Below are 24,513 nucleotides of genomic sequence, written 5' to 3' on the forward strand. Positions count from 1 at the left end.
TTCATCTGTGTATATACTCATCAATTAAATGAGTATTTTTAAAATAAGGTATATTTTCAAATAAACATTTCAAAATCAACCATGCCCACCAAAACAAAAAAATGAATACTCGACACACTAGAAGGAAAACAAAAAGAAATTTCATCATAAAGCCATAGAGGGTATTTTAATGATCGTTTGAATATCCAAAATGAACCAGAAAAGCCAATGATGGAAGTCAAAATCCAGAAATAGCAAGGAATATTATTTTCTCAAAAGAGATAATCATACTTGTAACACCTTGTGATTACTTCTCATTAGTTAAAAATGGATCCAAATTATGATCAAGAATTCAAAATAACATTTAACTAGAGACTTTATTAGAATATAAATAATGTTACATTCTAAAGGCGAAATTTAAATAATTATAAACTTGAGTGCATAAAGATATATTCAATTCTTCATGTACAAGCAGCTTTACAATTTACTCCATAATATTAACCCTAGACAGATGCAATCAGCGACCAACGCTCATTTCATGTCAAGCAATATGACATGCAGACATCTAGGTATATTATAAATAATACATGCATATGTTTTGTAATAGACACATCTGTAACAAAGTCTTATCCAATTTCTATCGCCAACCCTCTACACCATCGCGCAATATTTACTACAATATATATGTATGTATAATATATATATTTGTATATCTTATATAATGTTTAGTATATTTTTCATATTATAACCATGTTCGATTAGCTAAAGGCTCTTGAAGAACCACTAACGAAGCCTTTTGATTCATATCATTCAAATTCAGCAGAAAATATAAGGTTCAAATATTTCATCACATAACTATAAGCGTTCGAAGGAAACAATACATGCTAACATCTCTATACAAATAAGAAAAACACAAACAAGAAGTATCTTATTTACACCAAATTTTGCAGGCACGAAAGTGTAACTTGCTAAAACCTGTATAAAGGGCAGTAAACAAAGTTACATTTCTGTCTTAAAGGATTTAATGCTGAATTATATTCGTAGTGAAATTACATTTCGGGAATCACAGTGGAGGAAAGAATAATTTCGGCTGCGAGTCATACTGGCTTCTGACTGAAGTTATTGTTTCCAATCAGACATGGCCCATACCTTGAAAGAAAAAATTCAATATTACATTCAATTCACCAAATTTTCAATTATATACTATGTTTTTTTAGACTGCCGTATGTACAACATTCGTGGAGTTTTTCACTGATGTCTTAAAAATTTTCTTGAATAATCACAAAAACACACAACGAACTTATTCGTAACATAATTCTTTATCAACGACAATACAGTGAAAAGTATCACCGTTTTTTGCCCTTGAAGTAAATGTACCATATCACAGCTATAAATTCTTCAGATAGTCATATTACAATAATAAAATATGAAAAATATAACAATAAATGAAAAAAGAAAATTCTCTTGAAGAAACATTTATGAAGAACGAGTGGAGTTACCAAATAACTTTTGAAAGAAATTCATAACAAATAGAGAGAAGGAAAAAGGAAAACCTAAAAAGGAAGGGGTAAAAGAAAGCAATGGATAAAAGGTCTCAAGGAACCATGAGTGAGAAATATTTCCAAATACTAGAAAAAGTATTATATTTTAATTTACGAATAACTAAAAATATACCAGCAAAATAATTTTCTTGTAAAAAGAGATTGCATTAATTAATTCAGAATGGAGTTCGCTGTATTGTAGATCATTTGAGGAAAATAATTCAAGTTAAAACGAAACAAACAAATGCACTATAAGAGTTGAATATAAATAGAAATTCAATTTTTATAGTGCATTGTTTGCTATATAAAATTAAAATTGGGCCACAAGTAAAAAACTTTTGATGTTGAAACAAGTTAGGAGAATTCTAGTCAATAACTCTTCCACATCACACTTAGTTTTCTATATAATTTCCCAAAAAAACATCTGTTTTTCATTTGCTAGTGTAGAAATTTAACAATTGTTTTCAAATGAGACTGCAAAGAAAATTTAACTGTCAACAAGATGATAACACCCAATTATTCATAGCACAAAAAACAAGTCCGAGTTAGCATTGTGTTATGAAATGACGTCACTCTGTAGTCTCGTGACGAAATTAATAAGAAAATTTTCAAACTACTACTTGATACCACTTGATAAAATGAGTAATAATAACGCTGTTTCTTCACGAACACCGCAGTTTTCTTCATAATTATTACATAAATAAAATAACATTAATTATTTCTAATAAAATAATTTTTTTTTTCTGTTCACTTTATTTCAATTTTTCAACCTTTTTTTATTCATAGTTCTATTAAATTTTAGATCAAATTTCATCTTCACACGTGACAAAAATAAAAACAGATGTTGACCAATATCAATCAGTTTTTAAACAATTGAGTAAACATACAGAACAAAAATTGTTGAGGTATTTTGATTAATCAGATTTCATGGAGACAGAAAATCTAAACTTTCCTCATCATTAAAATTCTTCAAACAAATATTACACTTGCAGATATTTCAGTGAATATGTTTCAAGATTTCTTCTTTAAAGTTCATTGGGCAGGTTGAAAATATACTGTTGGAATTTTCATTATTGGGTAGGTACTATCGATTTTCTGAATTATTCCATTGAATAGCTATCAATAAATTAAACTTCTTTTACATATTTATTATGGAAATAGAATTCTATTTTTAAGGTTATGTATATGACAACAGCCATCACTCACTGCTGTCTCAATGATTTATTGTTTTTCCATGTAGTTAAAAATTTATTTTGTAATTTAATTCTTTTTGTGAATTTGTTCGAGTGATAAAGTGAAGATTTTATTCTTTCATTAGAACACTTGCAGAAATACTTTTAGAACCTTCTATTGCCTGAACTTCAATTTTTCAGTTGTAGATATTGCACCTAGTATATGTATCGAAGTTCTACAAATTTGTTTATGGTTATTCTGTTTGGAGATCTTAATTACTGAATTCATTACCCACTTCATATTATAGAATTGGTCGAAGTAGAAAAGTGCTATGGCAAATAAACACCTCTAATACCATACTTCAAAAATTTTTCTTTTAAGAAAAATAGATAAATTCTTACATATTCCCAATTGAAAACCGATAGCAATTATAGGTCTTGAGTTTTTTGGCGATATAATATCAATGAATATCTCATTTATTTTTTGAAATTCTTAATTGTTCATTAATAAAATTAAACGAAATAATTGTGATGACAAATTTCATTTTCTAGCAAACATTAGGACAAAATAGGGATTTACCTGATTTCTTTTTTCCTCGAGATGTGAAAGCGATTTTTGCTAACCTTTACCTGTTAGAGAAAGAACTAGCAATAGTTGCTGGATTAACTTTAGCCACATTGATATAACAACTTTTTAGAAACGCAGCGAACAAGATAAAACTTGCCATGTTGATTGCCAACGTCCGGAACGGATAGGGCACGCCAAGAAGAAGAAGACATTGATATAACAATGTGAATCATTCTGGTCTGCCTCAAGTAAGCTTCTTAATGCAACCTCTAAAATGGTAATTTTTTTTTATCTTGCGAAAAAATTAATTTGGTTATTCAAAACAACTAAAAACAATGGATGTAGTTTATTCAACCTAAAACCAATAATCTTTGTTGTTCTTCATAACAATCTCAAATAAATATGTAATTTTTGGAAAAGGATTGAAATATTAATAATAATTTACTAAAAATTTAATTATTAATGAATCTTTACATTTCTGAGTTAAATATCAAACAATTCATCTGAAAATCAAATGTATTGAGTAATATAAATATATACTACATGTCAACTTCTACTTATACAAACAACGAAAAAAAAAAACGATATAGAGAATCAATCGAAAAAATCGAAAAGATGACTTACTTGATTATCATCTAGTAAATTTTGGCGAGAGTTGGCGTCCCAAGTAGGTGGCACGAAATCCATAGATCTTGCATTAGTCATTTGCAAAAAAGGTGGCATGGTGGATGTGCTCGAATAGTTAGGAGTATTGTCCAGTTGCATGCCATGCTAAACATCAAAAAATTGATCATCAAATATTTCCACTCAAAAACGCATAATATAACAATATTCGATCCCAAACTTTTATATTAAGAGGGATCTATACCGTTTCAGAATTACAAAAAAAAAAAAAGTATGCTATATTTTATGCTAGACTATCGATTTATAGATATGATGATATAACTTTACTAACAAACATTCCTTTTTTTATGAATTTTCACGTAAAAGGCTGAAAATCTGGTTCTTATAAAATTAAAAATAAAGATGTAAAAACATATTTTGAATTTTTGGTGTGGTCAAAAAGGACGGTATATCAGAGGAATGTTTGAGATTGCTCATCCTGAAAAATGGTGGGAGGACTAGTTAAACTTTGGCAGATATCAAGAATGCCTCGTGGTATAAAACCATTGACAAAAAAAAATTCAGTGTTAAGGGCAAGTTGACTTGCAATGATTGCCCAATGGTTAACCTTGGACAAACAGGAAGATCTTTCAAGAAGAGGACACATAAATACAAAGAAGTTACATGTGATAATGTACTTTCAACTTCAAATTACTTCGTTTTATTTTATTTATATCTGATTTCCATCAAGGAAGTACCGAATCAATTGAAAATGTTCCATTATTGGTCATAATAAACCAAAAACGGAGAAAATATTTACGGATCAACTTACACTATAAGTATCCGCCATAGGCTGGTCCATTACCCTCATATTCATCCTATCCAAATTATGGGTTACCCATCTAGGTTGATTCTTATCATTGCCCATCATCCAATTGCTACTTTCTAGGTTGGAATTGTAATTTCTTCTAGCCCTTTCGGTACCAATCGGTGGTGGTTGCATTGGTTTTCTATCATCTAGGTATGTGTTCTCCGATGTTTGCAATGGCGACATATTAGGTGACATGTTTGGTGAATTATTCATTAAGCCAAGATCTGCCGGACCTTCAAGAATTTCACTCCCTGTCGCCCTCGCTATGTTATGAAGGGTCAATCCTGTGGCCATCCCGCTGATCATTTCCGTTTGTTGTTGGGTTAAAGTTGACTGAAGTGGCAGCAATGGCATTTGATTCGTTTGGACCATATTGCTTCTATGATAACCATCAATATTTCCTTTGGGCACAAAATGCATAGGAGCAGAGTTATCCATGGAATATGCGTTGAACAACTGCGATTGTTGCAATTGGGATTGTTGTTGATGTAATAATTTGTTTGAAACAGAATATAAGGAACTTGAAAAATCTGGTGCCTTTGGATTTAACCTAGACATGCTAACAGTGGGTTGCGAGCTTTGTGAGTAGTTCTGATTTCTTCCAGAACTAGTTTGCGTTTGGTTATATGATGATATCAGATGAGCATCCTTTCCTATATTAGGGACCGGATTCGAAATACTAGAAACTGCTGCACCTTGATTGAATAATTCACCATAGTAGTTACTGGTAGCTTGCATTTCACTTGGAAGATTATTCTGTGATGGCTGAGGTCTGAGAATAGTATTGGCCATATGTGACATATGTTGTGCTTTCTGTGGTTCATGATATTGAGAGTATGACGGACCAGCTATATTTGGAGGTGTTGTGCTATTGCTGTTATTTTTCGAAGAAATAGGCGAAGATGTGGATCCCCCTCTATAACCAGGAGCTTTAGCCGCATCAACCTGTAAAGGTAGATCTTGGGCCATGAACTTGGAACCCGTAGAAGAAGCTTGCATGTTGGAATTTCCAGTAGCTGCAGCAAAGTTCACTGGTTTTTGCGATTCGTTATCACCCCGACGCCACATGGGTTGTTGATCGCCGGAATTGAACAAAGTATACTCCAAGCGAGCAGACACGCTAGACGACACAGAATGACTCTCTTCGTTATGACTTATTTGAGTGGCTGGCTTCTTGATTGGCGTTGTACTTCTCCCATGATCCCCACTTCCACCAACTGCAGAAACGTCATTTGATGACATGGTCACTAGGGTCATTTGAGTTGAAGACGGAACCAGTGGAGCCTTTCTGGGACTCTGGAAGTGCTGCATCATGGGTGGCGCAGAAGCTGTCGGTTCCGGACGATTTTGTTTAATTGGGGAAGTGTGGGGGATAGATGCCGGCATTCTTTGGATTTTCGGTGATACAGAATCGCTGCTATTGTGTTGCATATTCAACACAGGCTTCATACTACTATGCGCGATAGCTACACTGGGAGCTGCACTTGCGTCTGTCAGCTTAGCAGCAAAGGACTGGCTGAGAGCAATTGATTTGTTTGAGGTTCTAGCCACAGGGTTGGGTTGATTTTGAAGTGATGGCTTATTGGAAGATGAACTTTGAGTGGCATTCTTTTCTGCTTGTGCCATCAACCGTGGAGCGGTATTTCTTGTGTTCGTAACAATAAATGATGATTTATTTTTATTGACTACTGAAGATACAGATTTCGGTACCGAACCTGTATTGGCTGTAATGTTTGTTGGTACCACCTTCTCAATTTTCTGAGAAGAGGAAGGCTGCGCTATCGCTTTTCCTGTGGCTTTTTTAGTCTGAAAAAAAATTTAATTTATGAACACAACTGATTGTTACATTACTTTTTTTCCAATAACTTACACCAATTTGTGTTTTATCCCACAAGGTAGTTGCTGGTGGATTCGTCTTCACTGCTTTCGGTAACATTTGCATTATGTCAACCTCAGGATCTTTGATCAGAGTAGCTATTAATGTTTGTGATAATTTAATAGCATCAGCTGAACCCCTGTAATAAAAATATTTCAAACCATCTGATTAGGTAACGAATTTCTTAAGTTTATTGGGTTCACAGTGGACCCTATATTGACCGCACACTCTAATTCACAAAATCTTTATGGGCGTTTAACGAATCGTTTTGACAACGATGTTGAGATGTTTTAGGGATTGCAGATTGAAAAAAGCAAATAGGAGCACTTATATTGATAAAACAATTTTACAAAACGTGTATCTTTCCATGATAAAATGGCATAACTTACTGCACACAAATGACATATGAAATGTCAAAAAATAATACAGTGTTGCCATTATAACAATATCATATAAGGTTACATCAATATTATATAAGGACACTAAACTTTTGGACATTCATAATCTAAAGAAATTGAAACAAGTTAAACTGATACATGGCATGACGAACAATTATATAAAGTCAAATTATAGATTTACACTAGTACAGGATGTGCATAGTCATAACACCCGAGATAAAGGTACCATCAGAAGTGAATTCAGGTTTACAAGGAAAGCCCAGGACTCCCCAATTTACCGAGCAATAGAAGCATTTAACCAAATACCATCAGAAATAAAGTATATAAGAACTAAAAAAAACTTTAATATTAAGCTTAAGTTGTACCTGAAAGATTTATTTTATTTAATTTAACTTTGTTGTTGTTCTGAATATTATATAGTATTATTTTTTTGTATATTGTTAAATAGTCTTGTCACCAGTACTTGTACTGTATTAGAGGTCAAGAATAAAGAAGTAAATAAATAAATAAAATAACAATTTCGAATTGTACCACTCCTATTGGAAAACTACAAAAATATTAATTGCATGCTGAGATGATTTGATTTTCGCTTTATCGATATATATTCATCGTCACCATATAATGGAAATTGCTGAATCATACTTACTTCAAAGTGATTATCCTTTCACCCTGTCCTTTACTCTGTTTTTCTACTTCAATGTGAGCACCAGTTGAACCTCTGATGGCGTTAATATTACTACCTCCTCTTCCAATAACCCTTGATATGGCATTCAAAGGAACAGATACTTTTTTAATACCGGCTTCATTGGTAGAAACTGTTTGAACAGAAGATTTTCTGACTACTTCTTTCCAGCCTTCCTCCCTTTTTGAATTCTGCTTGGGACTGGTGTTTTTTGGGGAATGGTCATCATGGGACTGACCTTTTTTGAGTTTATTCGAAGAAACATATTCATTTCCAGTTGCTTCGAAGTCGTCTCGATCAGCCGGACTTTTTCCTTCAAATGTTGGATTCTTTCTAATGTTTTGATTTTGTTTCTCATTAGTTTTTTCGTTTTTTTCAGATGATTGTTCATAAGACGTTTGCTGTTTATTTGGATTTTGTCTCATAGAACTGCCGCCTTTGACGTTCGAAGTGTTCTTCTTCTTTTTCTTATCCTTTCTCTTATCTTTCGATTTTATATCATTACTGGAACAACTTCCTTGGCTGTTCGCATCAATTCCACTATCACCCTCCTCTTTGTCGCCAACTTCCACTGTTCTGCCTGCAGATTCAACTGGACTTTCTGAAATGAAAAACTTTACCTGTAACAATCCACACTAAAAACATTTGAGAATAGATTTTGTTATCTGTTATTCTAGAATATGAATGAAGTTCAATTTTATTTACCTTCATCCTCTTTCTCCTCTGTTTTATCTGTTTCGACTTTATCGGCATAATTTTCGTTTTTCTTGTTTTCTTCAAGTAACTTTCTTTTTTCTTCTTTCTTCTCTAATTTCTTTTTCTTTTTCCTTTCCCTTCTTCTTGCAGCCGCTAATTTCTTAGACTCTTCTCTTGTCCTTTCCATATCTAACTCTTCTAGCAAAATACTGGCATTTTTGTTAGCCTTGGCTGCTTGTGTCTCTTTTGCTGCTTGGATGATAGCGATGCATTCATGGCATTTGTCCATAATGTCTTTGTCGCTTATAGTGGATAGATAACGCATCATTTCTTGTTCACTTGGAAATTGAGTGACCGAATGTACCATCCATTTAACAACTTTCACATGACCCTTTCTAAAAGCTGCCATCAAACAGGAAACCTGGAGAAATGAATATAAGATCATTCAAGTTCTCTGTGGACTCAAAAGCTGAAGTTATCAACAGCTTTTGTAATTTTTTTAAATTGTTTCAACTCACCTTTCGATTATCTTGAGAATCGATGTCGGCATTAACATTGTACAAGAGTTCCACCACAGCCAAATGTCCTCCGTTGGCAGCTAACCAAAGGGGAGAATTACCTTTTTTGTTCTTAACCTCCACAAGAGCACCCCTACACAATAGAAGTTCTACGAATCTAACATGACCCTTATCAGCTGCTATTGTTAAGGCTGTATCACGGGATGATGGTACAGGTGTAGCATTAACATCGGCACCTTTGTCTAAAAGAACGCGACCGACTTCAACGTACCCACCACTCGCTGCTTCCATCAATGGAGTTAATCCAGTCTGAAATGAAATTTAGTCATTCAAAACAATTACTGTGACCAAACAAATATACTTGGATTCAATATTGTCAAATTTTTTGAATTATCATCTGTTTGAGGTTAGAATTCAATGAGATTTCAAATGCCCTAAGTTGTCAATGATGATTTGAAAGGGAAAATTAATGTTTCCACCCCCAAAATTTACGGTGATACTAGCTTTTCAGGTTTTTATTTTTTGGTCTAAATAATGTTGTTCGTAGTCTAATCTATGAAAATGTCAATAAATAGGATAATATTTTTATATAGCTTATTGTATTTGTCATTTGCACTGCTCAATGATCTAATAATATGTATAAAACATGTAAAGAGAGAGTAATCAATTTTGATTGATTCCACATATTGAACTATTCTATCATTGATTGAATTTCAATCTTCAATATTTTCTCCTTCATAGTAACATGAAAAGTGTGTCTCAACCTTTGTCCTTTCAACGTTGTAGTCAATGTTCTGCACTAGCAGGATCGCCCAAGGACACATGCGTGTATTATTAGATCATTGGCACTGTTACTAACCTAACCTAACAAAATACTACAAGTATGAACAAACCATCGAGCCTTACCTTCGCTCTGTGCTCTACATTGGCCTTCCTATCCAAAAGTAAACTGACTACTTCGTGACGGCCTTGAAAGCAGGCCAAAGTCAATGCAGTGTTACGATTTGTTTCGATTTGAGCATTTATGTCGCTGCCCATGTCAAGCAAAAGCTTAACAGCGGCTGTGTGACCGTTCATTGCAGCCAACATCAGAGGTGATATTCCCAATTTACTACCAGTACGGGAGTTTATCTCAGCACCATGATTAAGTAACAACTTTATAATGTTCACATAACCTCCAGATGCTGCCAAACTCAGAGGGGTATAATCTGATACATTTCTGTGTTCTTTGTTAGCATTGCGCTTGAGTAGCATATCAACAACCTGTAAAAAAAATACATTTCATTGTAAAACCAGTATAAACTTCTTCTATATGGTATTTTCATCTTAGCAATGAAATAACGTCATGAAAAGTTTTACCATGAAATCAATATCAAGAATTGATCATTAAAATATTCTCACAATTTTTTGTTCGATGACGAAAAGCTGTAGAATTTACATGGTGTTGCATATTACTAAGTAAATTTAGAAAAAATGAAACCAAAGCATCAAATTTGTTTGATACTAAAATGTTACTAGGTGTGACGTCATTTCATACCTAAATTGAAAGGCCTATAGTATGTCAACTCTTGATATGATGCCGATGTACTAATTTTAATCACATTCGTAATGAGAAGTGGTTTTGTTTATTTTTGATTTAATTTTCATCTGCTCTACTTATAGATTTTGGCAATAAGAATTTGAATGAATTATAATTGATCTTCCAGTATACAATGAAAGGTTCAGAAGAGAATCTGTTTTAATAGCCTGGAAATGACATTTTCCTTTGATCACTGATGTCATGCCATTATCAAAATAAATGAAATATATGTGCCTGAAGGATTGTGTGTGAAATGAGCAGGCCTATTTTTTAATGCCTGAGTTAGGCATGAATTTCAATCGAACTTTTACTCTTGAATTGTCAAAATGACAGATCTTCCAACACAATTTTAATCTGTTCAACATCACTAAACTCAAATTGGGAAGAATAGTGCCTATAACAATTATAAGTAAGGTTTTTGTAATTTAAATTTATGTTTTTATGCATTGAATTAACCAAAAAAAAAATTATATTGATATCTCAAAAATTTAGTGTAGTGCCAGACATTTGTAGGAAATTTAGACAGAAGTAGACATGAAAATAAGCAAGAAAAAAGCATAGTTCATAAGGGATAAACCAATATAATTTTTCGTTTATTTCTTTTCTAACAAGCATTAAAACTCACCTCATATCGGCCACCAGAGCAAGCTAAACTAAGTGGAGTATCCTTTGTTCTCTCGGACTGTGCTTCAATATCCGCACTGTGATTCATAAGAATTTCCACCACTTTTTCATGGCCAGCAGTAGCTGCCAATATGAGAGGTGTGAAGCCCTTTTTATCTCGATGTTCTATATCTGCTCCTCGATTCAGTAATAATTCCACTAATTCTTCATGACCTCCCGCACAAGCCAATGTCAATGCTGTATCGTGGTTACTTTCAGTTTCAGAATCTACGTCTAAACTTGGAGCTACAATAGGATTGGGACATGGCTGCTGGTTGTTGGCATTATTGTATTGAGTGATTGCTGTAGACATAAAGAAAACATATTGTTATCATTAAATAAAAATGAAAAAGATACCGAATTAAAAAGTCAGCCCCCAAGATATTATTTTCTACGAATAATGCAAGATTTATAATTGGTTGTTCAATAGGAATGATACAATTTAAAATGGTTATGATGGCAACACTGCCATTATTTTTTAACATGTTTAATGTCATTTGTATTCAGTAGGTTAGCCATTTATTGATGGAGGAATTCATGCATAACATTATTCAATCGACTGATGATTCGTTGTATTGTGGACAAATTTCTAGCTAAAGTTCTTTACATAATACAAGCAGTACCAAGTACTGAGTCATACTTGGTAACACTTTCAGATTTGCCTACTATACGATGAATAGTGAGTCAATTAACTGAATGTCGTCCATGAACTCTTAAATTTCTCTCAAAATTCACAAATGAGCACTGATTTTGATAAAACAATATAATAATGTCTAAACATTATTTAACATTTAAACATCTTTTCATGATTTAATGGCATAATATACTAAACACCAATGACATAAGAATTGTTAAAAATTAATACAGTGTTGCCATTATAACCATTTCACATTGTATTCCAATTAGAAAACTCTTTATAATACGATCATAACAGACTTTTCTACTCAAAACCTTTGTAATCACTAATGTTAAAAAAATTATTCTCCATTTCATTGTAACTTCGGAAAATATTAACCTCCGAGTGCAGTTCTAAAGTTGAGATCATAATCCTTCAAAATAAAGGAAAAAAATGAGATTTATTTTTCTATATCACTGATGCACTAAGTAATTGACAGCTCTTGTCAATATTTTGTTTCTATATGATCATTCATCATCAATGAATTCCCAAAGTTAGAATGAAATTATTCGACAAAGGAAGATAAAATAGATTTTCCCTCTGACAAAAGACCCAGCCAGAGAATAGTAGAATGTCATTTGCACAAGATTCCACCACAAAAGGGTTGCATCACCACCATACAACAAATCCAGTTCAAAGAGAACCTGAAGAACAAAAAGTGAACTGTACAATCTCCCAACTTATTACCGCAATTGCTGTCTCCTTATTATCTTTGGTAATTGGATATACAACTGCTTATACTTCTCCGGCTGAAGCTTCTCTCAGGAGGGATATGTACTTGAGTGATGTTGAAATATCCTGGATAGGCGGACTGATGCCATTAAGCGCAGTTTTTGGAGGCATTGTAGGTGGAATTTCAATAGAATTTTGCGGACGAAAAGGAACCCTATTCCTTATAAATGTTATATTTCTGATATCGTGGCTACTAATATATTATGCGACAAATTTTTACTACATATATATAAGTCGATGTTTAGCAGGATGTAGTGTAGGACTGGCAACTCTAACACTACCTGTATATTTAGTAGAAACTGTACAACCAGAAGTGAGGGGTGTACTTGGACTGTTACCAATGACCTTTGGAAATATTGGAATACTTTTATGTTTCATATATGGAATATTTGTTGAATGGAGAATCTTAGCAGCAATTGGAGTATTACTCTCTCTGCCGTTTTTAGTTTTTTTCCTGTGGATAATTCCGGAAACACCTACATGGTATATTCGCAACAAGAAACCAGATAAATGTATCAAAACATTGGTTTGGTTGAGGAATCCAAGACAAAACGTGACTGAAGAATTCAACAATTTGGTGAGAATGCAAAACGAACAAAAACCAAGAAACAAAAGATTAATCTATCTCTTCAAGCAGCCCAATCTCAAGCCTCTGGCCATAATTTTATGTCTTATGTTTTTTCAACAATTCAGCGGAATAAACGCAGTTATTTTCTACACAACTTCAATATTCCGAGCATCCAGATGGGATGTATCACCAATAGTGTGTACTACTATCATAGGGCTAGTTAATTTACTAGCAACATTTCTTGCGAATGGACTTATTGACAAACTCGGAAGAAAAGTACTGCTACAAATTTCGAGTATATTGATGACTATTGGCTTAGGATGTTTGGGGTTCTATTATTATCTGAAAGAAATACTGGTAGTGGATGTTGAAGAATTTGGCTTTTTAACTCTTCTCAATTTGATAATATATGTCGCTGGATTTTCAATAGGCTTTGGACCTATACCATGGTTGATGATGGGCGAACTGTTGCCATTCGAAACAAAAAGTCTTGCTGCGTCTCTGGCAACATCATTTAATTGGATTTGCACATTCATCATAACAGTGACTTTCCCCTCTATTACTCACATGTTTGGATACTTCGCGGTTTTTTGGTTTTATTGTTGCATGGTTATCACTTCTGGTTTACTAACATGGTTATTTGTACCGGAAACCAGAGGAAGAACCCTTACAGATATTGAAAACAGATTGTCGGGACAAAATATGCAAAATGTTAAATCAATCGCTATGTTGAAACCCTTTCCTTCCACAACTATGTGATTTTGATGTACAAAAATACTTGTACAGCAATAAAATAAATTCAATGTTGAAATCCTGTTTTATTGTTTTGAGCCTACACCCTTTGAAGAACTATTATGTTAAAAATTTTCGAAGATCTTTTCGACAAATTAAAATTTTTATCAAGCATGTATGAGTAAATATGATTGACTTACCAGAATTTGGATCAATTTGGTAGGTCTGATTTTGTTGGAAATTGTTTCCAAGCTGGTTTGGATGCCTTCCCATTCGCCCCTTTTTGGTTTTTACGTTATCGTTAGTTGATGTTTTCGGTTGTTTCCTTGATGTGTCCAAGTTGACATTGGGTGTTTGAGACGTCTGTGTCGCAGCTTGTACTTGTCCCACTTGTTGTAATTGGCCTTGAATTATTTGCTGCTGGTGTTGAATTTGATAATGATGTACTGATTGGATTTGAGATCCATTCAGATGACTGGGTGTTTGCAGTTGTAGAGGTAGTTGCTTTGAAGAATTTACATATTGTTGGGTGGGTGATACAGAAATTGTCCCAACTGAAGGTGTCACTGTATTGACTGGAGTCAATTGTTCAGCTCCCGTAACACTTGGACATGCTACAAAAAATTCGAAATCATGGGATGTACAAAAATATTGAATAAATCTGAAAGAGCGTTTGAAAACGTTTGAAATGAATGAACAAAAGGCACATTTAATGAATCCTAAACAAAATTTCAATATTGCTAATCACAACTAAAAGTTATCAGATATTAGTAAAACTGATTGAGTGTTTATTTTTGTCTTACCTAGATGTTGAGACATGAGATTGATTCCAGCTTGAAAACCGGCCTGATAAATGGCACCACTTTCCCCTTTATTTGGTACACCAGGTGCAGTCAAATAATGTTCATAGGGATACAATGGGTGCATCGGTAGTTGTGTGCCATTTGACTGGACAAAGTATTCAACACGTGACAGATCAGTTGGAGGCGACAAGTCCTGTTGAGTTGTTATAGAAGCAATCATAGATTCTTCTAAGGAACTAGGATACGGTTGAACCTGAAAGAAATATTATAATGTTTTCATTGAAATTCAACAATTTCAACACTTATTTCTAGAAATCGACCTACTTGCAATCCATGTTGGGCCAGCGATTGCTCTCCACTTTCGGAGGTGAAGGGGTCTAAAGAACGAACAACCTCTTCAACTGAGGAGTATTCTTTATTCAATATTTGAGCTTTAGAATCATTTCCTTGTGACGTTGTACTATATTCGATCCTTGACTTCTGAAATAAAAATGACTATAACGTTATGAGGGCAATAGGTATTATTTGCGGTATTTCTTTTAGAGTTTGAACTATAGTTCAATATGTCAAAATTATAATTCAAATTATGTCAAAAATCAGTACTACCAATATGCCTATTTGTGTACTCACATTCGAATCTACAAAGGTCCTAAGGGAAGTATTCTGAAACTGCTGTAGAATAGAGGCAGTAATTAAATTCTCACTGTTTTCTTCTTTCAGAACTAATGACTCTTGATCTAAATTGTCTAGATCGATACCAGTAATAGTTTGTAGACTGAATTGGGCAGGTTTCTGAACAGTTGGCTGTTGTACTTCTACTTGTGGCAATGTTGGTGCCGAAACAAACTGATTCCCTTGTTGCTGCAATGGAAGTTGCTGGGTGTAAACATTAGGTTGAATTGACAACTGCTGCTGTTTTCGAACGCTTTTCCCCTCCTTTTTAGCCGGTTTGGCTTTAGGTCGATCACTAACAGCCGTTGTCTGAAATAAATGTAATATCGAATGAATTAAATCACATTACTATGACTGCTGCTCTGCAAACGATAAAAATATTGATCCAACCAATAACTCACCTCTTTAACTTCACTGTGAGCAATACTCGAGAACTTAACTGGTTGATTGGCGGTGCTTGTTGTGGCAGTGTTCAAAGATACAGTAACTGGGGATGACATAGGAGTGAAGTAAAAAGATGGTTGGATAGGATTACTGTTCAGTGCTGAATCTCCTACTGCAAGTTTGAAAGTAGGTGATTGCAAACAAGCAGTTGAACCTGTTAGAATAAAACAATTTATTAATTTTGTTCATAGCTGAATACTAAGCCCCATGAATTTTTCTAAGAACATTGAAGCTCATGTGAAAATATTCTCAGGTCTCCATTACAGTATACAAGATCCTGCAATGGTATAGTTATTTATAATACAAGTGCAGAAGGCATTGATATTCTTCCACGAGTTCAAAATTCAAAAACGAGCCACGAAGTGGCGAGTTTTGGAATGAACGAGTGGTAGAATGAGCCTTCTGTACGAGTATTATACATTATTTTCTCTAATTCATTGCATTTTTATTGAAATTAATGAAATATTTCCATAAATATAATTTAGTGATTTGCATTGAAAAATGTTGGTTGGCAGAACTGATTTCTTTAAGGCAAATTGATGAATTGACAGATAAAGCCGTGGCGGAAAGTTCGGAGTACCAACATAGAATAATAAAATGTAACCATGAAAACTGTGCGTTTCTGATATATTCTCGCACGATTTTGTTCTACAAGATGTGGAAGAATGAACGGAATAACCACAGAATTAGAGAAAATCTATTTAAACTTCAGATACATCATACCAACACTTATTTTGGAAGTTCGCTTTCAAAATTGGTTCATTGAAGTTATAGGTAAGAAATATGAATATTTAGCATTTCTCAAAAAAAAAAGGCTGTTTTAAAGAATACCAGTGGATTTCATCAATATGGTATACTTAATGAAATTTGTAGGGCATTTGTTTGAGCACCGTGCCACCGTTGCAGGACCCTGTAGAATAAAAAAAAAGAGGAAATCTTACCCTGCTGCTGTTGCATCCCTAAGTCTATACTTGTAATATTGGGGAGATTGGCAGAACTGGTAGTGAATTGATCCTGCGAATATTGAAAAACAGATGGCTGTTGTTTTCCATGAAGTTCTCTTTCTACTTTCTGATGAAAAAGAAAAATCAAAGATTAAAATTGATTAACAGAGAAAAACTTGACATGAAAGTAAAGTTCTTTAAGAGTTTGTCACTGAAAACGTAAAAATTAAAAACCTTTTTTTTAATATATCTATAATTTTGACTAAATCTTTATTCAAGTTTTTAAATATTAAATAATAACTTTGAGTCACTATACATGGATAACGTAAAAATTATAATAACAATATACTTACATGCAATTCTTCCAGAATTTGTTGTTTTTGTGATGAACCTTCCTCACCATTAAAATGCTTCTTTCGATTTTTTATAAATTCGATAAGAGTACTATTTTGATCTTCCTTATGTAGAAATTCCATGGCTGCTGTTGAAGAAAATATATCATCTTCGAACTCCAGGGGTTGAGACCGCACCTGAATTGAGACATTTGCTGATTATTACATCGGGCAAGACTATGTGCACATCAAACTAACACTGAATAATTTCGATCAATTTTATAGATATTTTTTTCAATTTTCAATTTAATTTAATTTTTTTTTAGGCGTGAGGTAAAACTCATCCAAATAAAAGTGTTCACAAAAATCACAAGAGAATTTTCAATTTTGTCTGAACAAATATCACCTCATTTAAAGGTCATTAACATTTTCTTTTACTATTTAATTCAATGCGAGCTCAAATTACATTTTTGGTTTAAATGATTTATTTGAATGAGTTCTATCACCTCCGGATGCACAAGAGAGATAAGAATAGTAATTTATAATACAAGTGCAGAAGGCACTGATATTCTTATACAAGTTCAAAATTAAAAAACGAAACACAAAGTGGCAAGTATTCGAATTAACGAGTATCATACATTATTTTCCCTAAGTCACTGAATTTTTATTGAAATTAATAGAATATTATCATAAATGTCATTTAGTGATTTTCGCTTTGAAAAAAGTTGGTTGGCAGAACTGTTTTTCGTATAACAAATTTGACAGATAATAGATAAATCCGAGTACCAACATATAACAATATAAGCATGAAATTTGTGTGAAACTGAGATATTTTCTGTTCTACAAGGTATGGCGGAATGAACGGATTTGCCATAGAAATAAAGAAAATTTATTTTTATAAATTGTCCCCACAAGTAATAAAACATTTATATTTCCTTGGATACTCTTCACTTTTTTCAACATGTCTCATTCAACCAAATTAAAATTGTGTACCTGTTGTGCTTCAGCAGAGGTTAGGTTGCTTTCAAACACTGTTCCTGTTGATTGACTCTTAGGCAAGAGCGATGGCTTGCCGGACTTCTTCCCAGAAAGCGGTTCTTGATTTCGATTTTGTCCTGCTACCTTTTGCTTGTTGGTCTCACTCGACAAGTTGAATTCTTGTTGTTGAATTATCCTTACTGCTTCTGGAACTTCTTGTAAAACTGAACCTGTAACCAAATATTATTGTCAAAAATTCCGCTTCTATATCTTAAAATCTAACCCAATACTATGAAGTTTTATTCCAAACATCTCACCTGTTGGTTGTTGAAAGAAGTTTACAGACTGAGCAGGTATGTTCTGAGGAATACTTTGACCTGAAGGTTGCTCTCTATTCGAAATCTGAGCTGTAGGTAAGGTTAGGTTGCTTGTGGAGCCAGACACTTGGTGTTGGTTTAAAGCTAATGATTGAATCGAATGAGGAAAGTCTAAAAGTAACTGTACAACATTTGTGTGTCCTCCCTTTGCTGCTTCGATAAGCATAGTTGAATTATCCTGAAATTAAAGAAAATATATCAAATTAAGTTACTAAGCAATTTGGCAAAATTTTCAAATACTCTCAAATTATTCAGAGATGTTTATGGAAAACATAAAAAATGATAATTTCAATTAGCATAAATATTTCTCAATGAAATTACAAACTAAATTAAAGAAAACGCTCACAATGTGTGTGTGAAGATCGTTTTGATGTAAGTAATATGCTCCTTATCATCTACCAGTAGTCCATTGTAAAGATTACTTTGATTCGTTACATTTTTACTATAGCAATCTGTTTGAGGTTAGAATTCAATGTTGTTTCAAAGCCCTTAAGTAAGATGCATAGAATCCCTGGTGTGTGTATTGATTCGATTTTGTTTCACACTTTTTGAGATATCCACCTGTTGCTTTGGCGTTCTGCATCACCAGAGTTCTGTAAGGTGGCGCTCTTCAGAAATTTTCGAATTCCCGCTATCTGCCAGGTGCCGTTTAAGAATGAAATACTGATTTTAGTCTTTACAAACTTTTACAATACAGTTCCTATTGAATTTTTAATGAAATGAATGGAATATAAGGATAGAGTATAGATGATTGTTTCCAGCATAGAATATGAAGGTCACAAGAGACGAGAATCGAGAGAAATGTCAAATATAAACGATGCATGCGCCATCTGAAACAGACGCGATCCCTCGAAATCAAGTAGGTATAAATCTGAAAAATCTCCCGTTTTGTCTGAAAGTTTTACAGGTATATAAGTAGACACACCAGGTTTTCTATGGATCTTTGCAACGATTTTGCACGCTTCATTCCATGTTACGCTACTGGAATTTTTGAAGACGCGGTAATTTGTCAATTAATCGTATCAAATCGTGTACCATCGGTCGGAACGCAGATGCGCGGATCTAGAGAGAATCTTCTAAAAGATTTTCAATTATTATTGAGACTTCAGCAAAAATACGTACCTAAGATTTAGATTTCACTCATTATTAATTTAATTTGAGACTCGGAATCTGATTTATCGGCGAGAATTGTGTCGGGATTCTCGCACCTCCCGTCAGATTGAAACAGAGAAAACCTCCCGTGAGATTGGAACAAAAAAGCACCTCCCGTGGAATTGGAACAACAGAAACCTTCCTTGAGATACAGAATTTGGGATAGTACGTATGTTAGACCACTTTAGTTCCTGAATCTGAAAGAATACCTGCGTAATACCTGGCATTATCACATCAACTTCGTTGAATGAGGATTGGAGTACTATAGCTTCCTGATAAGAATTGGTGTTCAGAAGGCTGAAGATAATTTACAGAAGAGGTTCCATCCTAATAGCAGAGTATCTCATTTAAAACCGATTTAAGTTAAGTTTTTATTTAATTATTTGTTTAGAGTGAAAAGGATCGATCTTTGTATATTTTAATTTTATTAAATTTAAAAACCTGGGTAGGAGTTTTGTTGCCAAATAAGCCAAACCACCCCTAGAAATTAGTCTTTAGAGTCTCATGGGCAATTGTAACGTTACATCTTTCTCTTAATTTTTCAATGGCAATAGAGAATAATGAAACTGCTCGAATTAATGTCGAAATTCTATTTGGATATATTTATGCAACAGAAATGAAACACGTCAATCATTTAAAAACCTACCTTGAGTTTGTGATTAGGATCAGCATTTTGGGATAACAGTAATTCAACAACAGCTAGATGTCCTCCGGCACAAGCAAGAGAGAGGGGAGTGTGGTCATTGTTTGTTGTTTGTTTTCGAACATTTGCACCCTTGGATATGAGAAATTGCACTGTACACAAATGTCCAGCCCTACAAGCTTTCATTAAAGGCGTCCTGCCACCTTCAGACTCGTGTTCTAAGTTTGCTCCATATTGTAGAAGGAGATCCGCCACATCCGTATGACCGTTTTCACAGGCATAAGTAAGAGCTGAAAACAAAATGGACATTTTGTAGATTTTCTACATGGGAAATAAGAATTTGGATCACATAAGTATTTTATTTTCTGTTCCATAATGTTAAGTAGTTCTGTACTTTCACCTCTGCATTTTTATGAAACTCCAGCAAATAACAGAAAAAATTCAAGGTGAATGGACTAGTTTAGTGATGTTTATAATACTATATTTGACACGATAGAATTAAAATATAGAGCAAAACTGATAAATCAGTGAAAAAAATTTGAAAATCCATCAATAAATGACTGAGAAATAGATTATTTAAATTTACGTATTTTAGCGCGGAACGTCTTTGGTCTCCGACTCGTCTGTGACGTCACGGCACTTGCCTGTGATCGCTACACCATAAATTACGTTTAAATACTTAGCCGCGTCAAGGCTCTCGCGCCGTTTGTAGTTGTACAGTGTAGTTTTAACTCGAGTTTTGTGTTTATGTCACCATAATGGAAGAAGGCTTCGTGAAAGGACAAAGTGACAATTTGCCTAAAATAGATATATTCGCAGTGATGGAGTTCTTTCTTCAAATCCATCTTATGTCAGTGGTGAAATAAAAGGAGTTAAACTTTTCAAGTAAGTATCTACTTTTGAGTTTGCTTCATCATGGTTCAACTTATAAAGATGATTTAACGTTTCATAAACAGTTTGTAGTTGAGTACTGGTTGTTGAAGTCTATCAATGGCAAAACATATTTATGTGAGAAGTAAAAAGTAAAAAGAGAAAAAAGTAATTTATATGTATGTATATAGTAAGTTATTTCAGCCATCGTGTAACGAACAAAACACGACACGAACGGCACAAGTGATTGTACACCAATGAATTCGTAAGCACTCTGCGAATACCAGTCGTCTAGTGTGTGACGTCACGTCACTTACTCGTACTATGAAATTATTCTTCCAAGCGCAACTTCAAAGTCCCATAACTTTTTCATTTCTAGAGATATTTCAATCATTCTTCCACATTTTTGTTTCATTTTACTTAAATTTTTAGAATTAATCCTTAACAAAAAAATGAAACTTAGTCCAATGGCCCATTCTCAGAAAGATAATTTTTTTCCTGTGTAAACATTATATAACTGAATTGGATAACTCATTTTATCAATGAACTTTATATGAACACATTTTAGTGGAATCTGACTTATAGATCTTAACATCGAAATTCTAAAGAAAATTTTTCAAGTGACCAAAAATCGCATTCAACTGGTTCCTAAATTTTAGTGTGAGCACATTTTATTTCGATAATCATCTTGTAAACGACGGCAGGGAGAAGGGATTGAATTTTTTCGACCTCAATTTCTCCATAGTGAGTTGAACCCTCTTGTTTAAGACCATACATGACTCAAAATTGAAAAATTCAAAATTAAATAAATATGGACAATCAAGCAGCTCGATAATTTTGGATTGAAGTAAATTTATGATATTTTTTGCTGTGAAATATTCATGAAAAACATATTACCTGTATCTCCTGTTTGAGTCTGAGCTTCTACATTTGCGCCATGCAACAAGAGGAACTTTACCAGATCTAAATGACCTTCCTGGGCAGCTTCCATTAGAGGAGTCGATGCTCCAAGTTCGATGTTGGCCCCTCCTTTCAGTAAAATGTCTGCCACGTCAGTGAACCCTCCGCAACAGGCAAGTGTCAAGGCAGTTTCCTGCGTCTCATCTGTTTGGGCATTGATGTTTGCTCCTGTAACGTAAGTAGGGCATGAGATTGCCTGTTTGATAAGGTTATTGATATTTATTTCAATATCTGGTTTGAATCTAGTAAATTCGTTCTTGAATCAACAGCGTTAGAAAATTCCGTGCTTTCTAGTCATGGTCTAATTGGTTTTTCACCCGACGCTTCGCCTAGAAGTATTTCGATCGTATTGTAACTTGGCACTGTATTTATAATTTTGAATGAAAAATCTTACTTAACTTGACCGATAAAATTGAATAACTTGTTAAAAAGTACAAAATAGAATCTATTTGCAGACCAATGCAAAAACTCGAACCCGAATCCAAAAAACATAAACAGTGTTGCTGTTAGAATATTACTTCATCCGAACAAATTACGAGAGACAACTAACATTACCCTACACTCGAAGTTACTTCATATCGTCACGCTGGCGCTGCGAGTCTGCGCGTGGCGAGGCCATCGAGCGAAAAGAGCAAGATCGATCTTCGGTGATCTTAGTTCTAGACGTCTGAGGTCTAACCTATAAGTTCTGTCTAAGATGCATAGAATAGTATTCTATGCATCTTAGTTCTGTCTATTCGACATCGAACGAGATACGAGACATATATTCTAGAGAGAGAATAAACGATTAAAACTGTATCTGTGTATTAGTGAATCCTCTGCTGAATCCTATATATAAAATCCAATAGTTGCCGATTGAATTGAACAAATAAGGCTGTACTCACCGAACATACTTTGACTGATAGACACAACATCTTGATCTTGAAGAGAGAAACTATCTCAAATATCAAAGAGTTACTATCCTCGGATATGAATAAATATCCAAGGAATATGAAAGCAATACAAGAGACACTATTTGTTCATAGCACCTGTTTACCGAGTTACAATTTATCACCAAGTAACGTCAGGTGAAAAATTTATTGCAGCCCTCCTAGAAGCCAGGAATTGCCTAACTCTGTTGCAGAATCCGGCCGTTAAAGTCTTCATCATTACATAGTCTTCAAACTTAGGCGCATATGTATTTTACTTGATAAAAACTCAAAAAACCAAGAAAGGATTGATCTCCCTTAAAGGTACAGATGACAGTACAACTTACTACCTTGACCAAGAAGTAGGTGAACCATTTCTTCGTGTCCCTCTCTTGCAGCCTCCATTAGGGGTGTGTAACCCTCATCGTTCACCTCTTCAATATTGGCTCCTCTTTCAATAAGGAGCATTGCGAGATCAACATGACCCCCGCATGCAGCCAATGTTAGAGGTGATTCAAAGCTATCTGTAGGCATATTAACCTGCGCCCCTGAATCAAGAAGCAATCGAGCTACCTCAACGTGACCATCCATCGATGCTTCCATAAGAGCAGTATGCATCTCGTCAGTCTTGTGCTCTTGGTCAGCCCCGGCTTCCAGTAAGAATCTCACCTGCAATGAAATGAGCCAATTTTAATCACTGATGACAAAAAAAGACCCCTGATTTCAATTCTCCTTGTATCTGCCTCATTCCTTATACATAATTAGAAACATGTTTTTTAATAAATGTATATCATTCTAAAAAGTCCAACAGTACTTTCCATACTGTCATTATTGATAGAATGAAAAGTATTATTATTATTATTTGAACTGGGGTCGTTTTGGTTCGGTAAGCCTTCCGGGAAATGCGACCATGCAGATCTTTTATTCACTACCCTACTCATCATTCATAGAAACCCAGGGAGGTCGTCAACGACGTTAATAAAATTGACAACCTCCTTGGGGGCCTTGGCCGTTACCTCTCTGGTATCCAAGACCGGCTTACCCATGTGAATGGTTCTTAGGCCAGCCAGCTCCGGACACTTGCATATCAAGTGTTCGGCTGTTTCTGCTTCCGATCCACAGAGCCTGCAAATCTCGTCTGCTGACTTTCCTATAAATGATGTTTGTACCGACAGTGCCCCGTCAGCAGTCCCACCATCACCCGAAGCTCGGCTCGCGTCAGCTTCAGGAGCTTTTTGGCGTAGGTAGGTGAAATCTTCACGGATTTCTTTGCCTGAACAAGTCTAGGAGTGTTAGTCCAGTGGATCGTCCTACTGTTCAACTCCCATAGCTGGACCGCAGCTTTATATTGGTCTTTTCCTATCCCACAGAAAGGCTCTGATGCACTTTTTGCAAGTTCATCCGCTCTTTCATTTCCTTCAACCCAACAGTGCCCTGGTACCCATAGTAGAGTCACCTTATTTCCTCTGGCCAGTTGCTTTATAGTGTTACAGCACTCCCAAGTCAGCAAAGACCCCTGACAACATGATTCCAGGGATCTCAGCGTGGTTTGGCTGTCCGTGGTGATGTAGATATG

General features: G+C 34.5%; 2 protein-coding genes across 7 annotated transcripts in view; one reads left to right on the plus strand and one right to left on the minus strand.

Moving 5' to 3' along the window:
- Positions 1-337: 337 nt before the first annotated feature.
- Positions 338-24,513, minus strand: part of LOC123676317 (ankyrin repeat domain-containing protein 17-like) — a 36,351-nt gene continuing 12,175 nt past the window's right edge. For 2 of the 6 annotated variants that reach the window (XM_045612141.1, XM_045612137.1), the window contains exons 6-26: positions 23,285-23,606; positions 21,967-22,197; positions 20,203-20,489; positions 18,345-18,582; positions 18,043-18,257; positions 17,071-17,247; positions 16,715-16,844; positions 15,731-15,927; positions 15,288-15,638; positions 14,982-15,137; positions 14,658-14,910; positions 14,055-14,468; positions 11,109-11,449; positions 9,811-10,167; positions 8,905-9,213; positions 8,396-8,807; positions 7,655-8,291; positions 6,605-6,749; positions 4,696-6,540; positions 3,885-4,031; positions 338-1,128 (exon numbers count right to left, since the gene is read on the minus strand). In XM_045612141.1, coding sequence (XP_045468097.1) covers positions 1,099-1,128; positions 3,885-4,031; positions 4,696-6,540; positions 6,605-6,749; positions 7,655-8,291; positions 8,396-8,807; positions 8,905-9,213; positions 9,811-10,167; positions 11,109-11,449; positions 14,055-14,468; positions 14,658-14,910; positions 14,982-15,137; positions 15,288-15,638; positions 15,731-15,927; positions 16,715-16,844; positions 17,071-17,247; positions 18,043-18,257; positions 18,345-18,582; positions 20,203-20,489; positions 21,967-22,197; positions 23,285-23,606 — 7,194 coding nt within the window. In that variant the 3' untranslated portion in view covers positions 338-1,098. Of the gene's footprint in view, positions 1,129-3,272; positions 4,032-4,695; positions 6,541-6,604; positions 6,750-7,654; positions 8,292-8,395; positions 8,808-8,904; positions 9,214-9,810; positions 10,168-11,108; positions 11,450-14,054; positions 14,469-14,657; positions 14,911-14,981; positions 15,138-15,287; positions 15,639-15,730; positions 15,928-16,714; positions 16,845-17,070; positions 17,248-18,042; positions 18,258-18,344; positions 18,583-20,202; positions 20,490-21,966; positions 22,198-23,284; positions 23,607-24,513 lie in introns of all 6 variants that reach the window. The other 4 variants (XM_045612138.1, XM_045612142.1, XR_006746913.1 and 1 more) reach the window with 3 other exon arrangements.
- On the plus strand, positions 12,234-13,945 carry LOC123676320 (facilitated trehalose transporter Tret1-like). The gene has a single exon (XM_045612147.1). The coding sequence runs from the start codon at positions 12,394-12,396 to the stop codon at positions 13,879-13,881; it is 1,488 nt and encodes a 495-aa protein (XP_045468103.1). The 5' UTR covers positions 12,234-12,393; the 3' UTR covers positions 13,882-13,945.

This window comes from Harmonia axyridis, chromosome 3 (assembly GCF_914767665.1).
Source record: "Harmonia axyridis chromosome 3, icHarAxyr1.1, whole genome shotgun sequence".
Taxonomy (NCBI): domain Eukaryota; kingdom Metazoa; phylum Arthropoda; class Insecta; order Coleoptera; family Coccinellidae; genus Harmonia; species Harmonia axyridis.